General features: G+C 51.3%; 1 protein-coding gene across 1 annotated transcript; it reads right to left on the reverse strand.

Moving 5' to 3' along the window:
• Positions 1-5,529: 5,529 nt before the first annotated feature.
• Positions 5,530-7,608, reverse strand: LOC125755346 (proline-rich protein 36-like). Its single transcript, XM_049111822.1, has 3 exons — positions 7,407-7,608; positions 6,577-6,855; positions 5,530-6,407 (listed from the first exon to the last, which is right to left on the reverse strand). The coding sequence occupies exons 1-3, from the start codon at positions 7,606-7,608 to the stop codon at positions 5,530-5,532; spliced, it is 1,359 nt and encodes a 452-aa protein (XP_048967779.1).
• Between the last annotated feature and the right edge of the window lie 475 nt (positions 7,609-8,083).

Here is an 8,083-nt window from a genome sequence, read left to right on the forward strand (position 1 = left end):
ATACGAGGTATTATTATCCCCATTTTATAGGGATGAGAACGAGGGGCAAAGAGATGAAGTGAATTGGTCGATACACTTAGCTACTAAGTGATGAACTAGCATTCAAACCTGGTCTGGCTTCAAATTCCTGGTTTTAAACTAATGCTTTTCTGCTCTACCTTCTAGAATCGCTTACCAAACCTATAGTGTTCTGGGTGAAGTAAGATATGGCAAGGGTAGTTGGCCTCTCTATATTTTCTGGCCTGTTGTGCAGTTGAGATCATGTGACTAATTCGGGTCTATTCACTTGGAGTGGAAGTGATATGTGTCACTTCTAACCTAAAGCAGTTAGTTGAGAGCAAGGGTGAGTGCTCCATGCTCTTTCCTGCCCATCTGCAAGGCCAGAAAGCAAGAACTTTGAGGTGTTGGAGATGCAAGGTGAAAGCAGCCTGGAGGATCCCTGAATCACTGGTAAGGAAAGTCATCTCTCCCCTATTCCTAAAGAAGCTACCAGACCCACATCAGACTTTGATACGAGTGAGAAATCAAGCTTTACTATGTTAAGCCATGAGTTACTTCTTACCAAAGCATATCCCGATCTCTTCTCAGCAGCTCAAAATTGTCATTGATAAATGACACATAGTCTTGACACATAGGGTGGGATTTTTCCAAGGGCCTCCTGGCATCTCCTTGGTGGTTGCTACGGTTTGAATTGTGTCTCCCTCCCAATCCAAATTCGTATGTTGAAGTCCTAACTCCCAGTACCTCAGAGTGTGGCCTTATTTGCAAACAGGGTCATTACAGATGTAACTAGTTAAGATGAGGTCATTAGTGTGGGCTTTAATCCAATCTGACTGGTATTATCCTAAAAAGGAGAAATGTGGACACAGAGGCACTCACATGTGAAGAGGAGGGCAGGGAGCAGAGTCCCAACACTCCGCCCCATCCTTCCACTGTCAGAGTTCCACTGTCGGCAGACTGACCAGCTTGTGGGCGCTGTGCACGCGCACCCTTCCTTCCCCACTAAGTCCACGAAGAGCTACCACGGGCCTGTTACAATCCCTTTGGGACACCGGATAAAACCACTCAAATGAAGTAATAATTCCTCTGTTTTAAAACAAAATCCCTTTTGTAAACAAACATGGAAGGGATTATAGGGTGAAAAAAGATGTTCAAACAATGATAGGAAGTGTATTATAAATACATGGTCTGGACAGAACTCGAGGCCAGGCAAGACAATTTGAAGGCCTGAAATTGAAATTTTTCACTAATAAATTCTTTACCCTGTGACAAAGGGGAGCCTCGAATGGGAAAGCTCGCTCACCCCTGGGAGCTTGTTCAGATACTGATAGCAGACTCAATCTTCCTGGACTTACAGAGGTCGAGCCCAAAATGGAATCCTTTTTTTTTTTTTTTCCCTTTCTGCCTGCGGAGCCTAGCTACTCCCCTGGCTGTCTGAACGACTGTCGCTGCATCATAAGTGAGCTCCCCGGGCCGGTAGGACAGGATGCCTGCTGCATCTTGGAGCCTGAGCTTGCAGAGGGATGAGCTTCAAGTCCCAACCATACAAAGGAAATAGCCCCATGCAAACAGCATCCTCATGAGGAGTCTATACAATATAGGAACCCCTCCATGGAGCTCTGGACTGAAGAATGGCATGAAGAACATTTGGTCTTTAAACAAAAACTGAGAAGATGGTGATCAAATCACACCCCCCCCCATAACCCCAGGTGATGTGCCTCAAATCTGACCAGAGCAACCCAGGCCCGTGTACAATTTACAATCTTCATTGTTTCCCCTTCACAGACCCTGAGTAGAAGTCGATTAGCCACGATGAGACGTGATTGGTCTTGCTATTTATTTATGTAGATGGTCTTTATTCCCTCAATGGAGGGTTTGGAAAAGTGGTTTTGGCCTTGCCCGTCAACCGCCCCCCCCCCCAGGTTCCCTGGCTATGCCTTTCTTCCAATATCCTCCAGCGAGGTTTGTTTAGTGAATGTGGTAAGTAGGTAAGATATTGATTGCCAGGAGATATTACAAACCAATAACCCGTGCTAGGCCGGGACCCGCAGGAGCATAATGACTTATAATCGTTGGCTGGGATCGTGAGGGGAGATCATTTACACAGGACTTCAGTTTCCACTCCACAGAGCACAAGGCTGCTAGGCCTCTTTTCCCACTGTGTGCTTCCCTGGGCTGGGGGAGGAAAATCTGAAAAATGGAAAGAAACAGTTGCCTCCATGCCAGCACGCCGGGACTCTGAGCTCAGGGTGTACATGCCAAAATAGAAATCTCCAGTCAATCAGCAACCATTTAATGAGCACATCTGTTCAGTTCAGTTCAGTTATTTGTTGAGCTCTCATTCTGTGCAGAGCCGGGATGGGGGCTGTGGAGATGTAACCTTGAAGCAAATAGAGTCTTGACCTCCAGGAGTTCATAAAGAAGAAAAAAATGGACACGCAGGTAACGAATGCAAGGCATATTGTGAAGAGTCGCCTAACCTAATCCAATTTCACTAAACAAATATTTATTCACTTTCTACAAGGAGCACGGAAAGACAGTAAAAGTAAAATTCGGGATGTGAAAGTAAAAGTTGGGATGACCTCATGGAGGAGGTGGGGTTTTCGCAGGGCCCCCCCTGCTGGGCTAGGTATTTGGCTGACCCCTGGTAGGTGCTCCCAGGTGGAGAGGGTGTGCAAAGACTGAGCTGGGAAGTGCAGGACCTTGGAGGAGCGAGGAGGCGAGGAGGGTGGCACCCAAGATGCACATGGGCAGGAGGGTGGTGAGCAAGGTGGCTGGGGATGGGACATATCTCAGAGGAGGTTTCGAAGCATGAGACACATAGATCTCTGCTTTGGAACAGTAGCCTGCCGCTTATAGAATTTGAGGGATCCTCTTTAATAAAAAAATAGAAAATTGTGGATGTAAATTTACATGTATAAATTAGAAGTTATTTAGAATAAGAAAAAAAAAATCCTCACCAAATTATTGGAGCCTTGAAGATTCAGGTCTACCTTCTCTGAGGTTTTTTGTTTTTTGTTTTTGTTTTGAAAATTTGTTTTTTTTTTGTTTTTTTTTTTTTTTGGCAATGCCTACATCGAAATGCTCATGATTGCCACCTTCACTCCCTCCCCACTAGGACACTCTGTAACCACAGCGTGTCCAAGACTCCCAGGAGCCTGTTCTGATAATGGGGCCTATGGATTCAATCTCTTTAGCTTCACAGTAAATCCAGCTGTGCAGAAGTCTCCAACTCTACTGATTTCTTACCAGCAAAAAAAAGTTTGAGCATGTACCCTGACTGTGACAAAGGGAATGGAATGCCATGACTAGCCCCCTCCAGGTGAGGCGCTTAGGAGGGGATGTTTGCGCTACCCAAATAATATTTAAGGAGACGACCAAGGTAAGGTTGTAACGAAGAGACTGGAAAGGGGAAAGTCTATAGGTAGGAGGCCGGTTAAACAGGTCTGAAATGATGAGGTCTTAGATGAAGCTCAGAACCACGGGAAAGGCCATGAAGGAGCACAAAGGACTGAGAAAACCTGGACATCTCCGTGTCCACCACCCTTGTATATGCGTCACAGCTTAGCAAAGAGCTGAAGGTCAGCCACGCTCTTAGTACACCTCAGGCTGTTTGGAGTTTTACCTCATATGTGTTCAGTAACCTCAGAGTGAGCCCTGCATGCTAGCCGTGACTTGTTTCAAACTCTATAAATATAGGGCCACTCACCAATTCTCAGGGTAGAGGTTCTTCCCTTTTTCTCTATCAGTGGGGTCAACACACATATTGTCCCTGCATATGGAGGTGGCACAAAACTAGTGCCTTGATTCCTCAAAACTATCTCCTAGGACAATCTTGTTCTCTCTTTGCAATAGCAACATTATTATTTTTCGAATACCAGTCTCTGGCCCCCTGGTAAGTAGCAGTCAGGTCAGCTTCCATATGTAATGGCTCCCTCTCAGGCCATAAAGCTTTGATATACTTAAACTAGTCTTGCACCCAAAAGTTAGCAGTAAACAACTGGCCTATAAAGCCTTCTAAGAGGCAAAAGAACACCCGCTCACTGGCTATAATTATTACTTCTCTCTTCCTGATGACCCTGGAGGAATGTAGTTAAAAAGCAGAGATACCACCTTTCTATTTTTCTCCATCTGTTTAGTTTGCACAGTAAATTGCCAGCTCTGTGTCTGACGGGGGGTAAAACACTGCTGGGCCTCTTCTCTGCAACTCTTGAGAATGCAGCGCAGCATATACCCTTTAATGCCGACATAATCAAGAATTTACTTCCCACCAACTACATTTCATCTTTTCCCCTCTCACGTGGCTGTTGGTACTTGGAGTGGTTTCAAGTTGTCTGAGAATGTGCTTGCACCAACCAAATCGGCAACTTATTTCTGCACGCGGGGTGCAGACCCAGAAAGGGTCCAGCAAAGAATTCCAGCAAAGTTAACAGGAGGCCTACCTGTGGCAGCTTTATTCTCCTGGCCCGGGACACTATTCCTCAAAGGGCGCTCAGCCAGGCCTCCGCACAGCACTGGATGCCACGTGGCCAGGAGTGTGGTCATTTTGTGTAGCTGGGAATCTTCGCAGCCGAGGGAAATGGGACTTTTCTGGTTACCTGAGGCCCTGTTTGACAGTCTCCCTCAAGCACTTGTGCCTCTGAAAGGCCCTGAGTGGGGCAAGTTCCTTCCTCAGGGGAATTTAGAAAATGGAATAATTGATTGTGCTCTGAGTAATCACGCACTCAGAGATTGTTGAGATGCTAATTAATTCACACATCTGCAACCATCAGTTCAGTTTTATTCAACAAAAAACTTATTGAGCTTTTTTGTCCTCTGGGCCGGATACCAACTTCAGGGGTCGACTACCCAAAGCCAAAGCCGAATTAAATGCGGTCTTCTTCCTCTCTCGGTGCAGATTCTGCTGGAGGACGAGGAATTGCTCACAGGTTACCTTCATGCAGCGCGGCAAGCTCCGTGACAGCCGTGTGTGTGACACAGGGGACCATGGGTGGGGTGCCTGCCCCGGTCTAAGGGGCTGGGGGGAGCTCAGGAAGGGCTGATGGGAGTGGGGTGGGGGCTGCGGGAACCGAATCTTTGAAAGGGAGTGGGGTTTAGGAAAACAATGAAAGCCAAGGCCTGGGAGGCAGGAAACGCTGGAGTCCCCAGCAGCTCCAATGGCTAGTGATTAGAGAGCCACCTGGCGTGGGGCAGGAAGGACCCGGCAGCCGAGGGGAGAAAAGGGAGCGGACGGCCGCCTGGGCGGCTCAGTCGGTTGAGCGTCTGCCTTCAGGTCCGGTCATGGTCCCGGAGTCCCAGGATCGGGCCCCCCAGTCGGCTCCCCTCTTGGCCGGGAGCCTGCTTCTCCCTCTGCCTGTGTCTCTGCCTCTCTCTGTCTCTCATGAATATATAAATCTTAAAAAAACAAGAAAGAAAGAAAAGGGAGCCGAGACCCACGGTGCAGGGGAGAGAGGTGCAGGGGAGAGAGGTGACGCGTCCACCGTAGGCGGTGTCTGGGGTGAGGGGGATTCAAAGTAATGAGGGGAGTGACTAGTATGGTTTAGGTGGCGGTGAGCAGCTTGGGGGGACCGGCTTGGACAAGGAAGGCTGAGGGGCAGAGCTGGTGGGGACCTGGAGAGGGGACGGAGGGGTGGGCGCACAGGGGAGAGTGCAGGCCGGGGACGGCGCCTGGGAATGGGCATCCTTCCCACACAGGCCGCGATCGAGCGCACGCGCGGAGTGGGCGCAGCAGGAGGAGCGAGGGGCCAAGCTCGGCCCTGGTGGACGCCGTCCCCGGGGACGCGGAGGAGCGCGCGGAGGGGGAGAGCGCGGAGGAGGAGCAGCGCGCGGAGGGGGAGCAGCGCGAGGGGGGAGCGCGCCGGGAGGGGGAGAGCGCGGAGGCGAGGAGCACTGCGACTCGGAGGGGGAGCAGGCGGAGGGGGAGCGCGCGGAGGGGGAGAGCGCGAGAGGAGCAGCGCGGAGGGAGCGCGCGGAGTGGGAGGAGCCAGCACGGAGGGGGAGCGCGCGGAGGTGGGCGAGCAGAACGGAGGGGGAGCGCGGGAGGGGGAGAGCAGCGCGGAGGGGGATGCGCGCGGAGGGGGAAGAGCGCGGAGGAGGAGCAGCGCGAATGGGAGCGGCGCGGAGAGAGGCGCGCGGAGGAGAGAGCGCGCGGAGGGGAGGAGAGCACGGAGGGGGAGCGCGCGGCGGGAGGAGCGACGGAGGGGGAAGCGCGCGGAGGGAGGAGCGCGACGGCGGCGGGGAGAGGCGGCGAGGGGCTCGAGGGAGCGGCGGGAGGAGAGCTGGCCGGGCTTCATCTGGGGGCGCGGGGTCCTGCCGCAGCGGCGAGAAACGCAGTGATTCCGCAGATGTTCCCCGAGCCGGGGGCCCCGTAGGCGCCTGACCGTTTACAGTAGTTTCAACCTCTAACTCTCCGAAGATCGACCTGCAAATGACTAGCGCACTACAGGCGAGCAAGTCGCTTTGTGGGCTTGCAGTCTGCCCAGTACTTCTCTGCTATTTTGTTCGGGCCCCGTGGTGGTTTTCCCCTCTCTTCCCACTTCGAACTTACAATTTTTTTTTTTTTTTTTTTTTTTTTACGCGGTGCAGACTTCCATCTGCGCGTGGCACTCAGAAGGCCGCGGGCCGCCACGTGAGCTGCCCGCAGAAGTGCAAGGGGAGGAGGAAAGCCTGTCTTTGCTTCCATTCCTCCGAGCGCGGAGGGCGCGGGAGCCTGCGCGTTCCTCGCGGTTCGGGGCACGGACAGCTCTTCCTCCGGGAGCTTCCTCCCTGCGCGGGCGGGCGTGTCCGCTCCGGCAACGTCAGCGCAGATGTGCCCCAGGCTGGCCGCGGTGTCGCGTGCACACCTGCGCTCACTACCTGCCAAGCACCCGACGCGAGACGTGGAATCCCAACGTCCTTAGACCCATCGAGTCAGACTAGTGAATCCTGGGGGACCCCTGGGGGGCTCCGCGGCTGAGCGCCTGCCTTTGGCCCAGGGCATGATCCTGGGGTCCCAGGATCGAGGCCCACGTCGGGCTCCCTGCATGGAGCCTGCTTCTCCCTCTGCCTGGGTCTCTGCCTCTCTCTCTCTCTCTCTCTCTCTCTCTCTCTCTCTATTTCTCATGAATAAATAAGTAAAATCTTAATAATAAAAAAAAAAAGAATCATCACAGATGGGTGGATCAATGAGACCACTGGTTCTTGAGTCAACACACTTTCGCTGAGCAACTTGTTAGGCCCACCCCAGGAGCTGGGGTAACAAAGATGGATTAGCTTTACTCACGCCTGTGAATCATTCATCGTCCAGGACGATAATTCATACATGTCAGAGCTCTTTGTCAACCCTTAGCTCGTTCCCTTTACCACCTGGCCCTGTAGAGCTCCTGCGTCCCCACGTGCAGATGAAAGCAAGGGGCGCGATGGCTCACGTGCAGGGCGCAGCATCTGTTGCAGGCAGGGGCTGGTCGCCGCCGCGGCGTCCTTGTTTCGGGGACTGATTTCAGCTCCCTTCAGACTTCTTCTTCTTGCACGGCTCCTGGCTCCGTTCCCTGAGCTGGCGGGCCCAGAACTGTCACGGAGGAGACATTCTCGCAGGACCCTCCGCTGGGAGAAGCGAGTGGGAAGATTCATATTTCTGTTCACACATTAACATCAGTAATCGTACATCAAATGCCAATATCACCACATTTGAGCACTTGTAATTTCATGATGACCAATATCTTATTAATTAGTAAAAGACTTGTTTAATGTAATATTCTCAGCAATATGCCCTGTTCCCCTTCTAGCTAAGTGTTTGTGTATATGGATTTGTTTTTATGGTAAAAAATCTTATAATTACATTCTTTTCATACTCTCAAAATACCATTTGGCTTAAAGAACTGATGTTTTCTCTGGTAACTTCCACATGGCATCTGCTCAAACTACCCTTCAAATTACTGCATTAATTTGCTAAATGTTTATCTCTTTGCACTTGCCTTGTGGAAACCGATCTTTTACTAGTTCCCTTTCCCCTAAATCAGCAAAACCTCAGCCTGTTCCATCTGGCATTATCCTTGTTTTCCACTTGGCAATATAGTGTAGTGGTTATGAGTATGGGCATTAGAGT

Source organism: Canis lupus, chromosome 6 (genome assembly GCF_003254725.2).
Source record: "Canis lupus dingo isolate Sandy chromosome 6, ASM325472v2, whole genome shotgun sequence".
Classification (NCBI taxonomy): domain Eukaryota; kingdom Metazoa; phylum Chordata; class Mammalia; order Carnivora; family Canidae; genus Canis; species Canis lupus.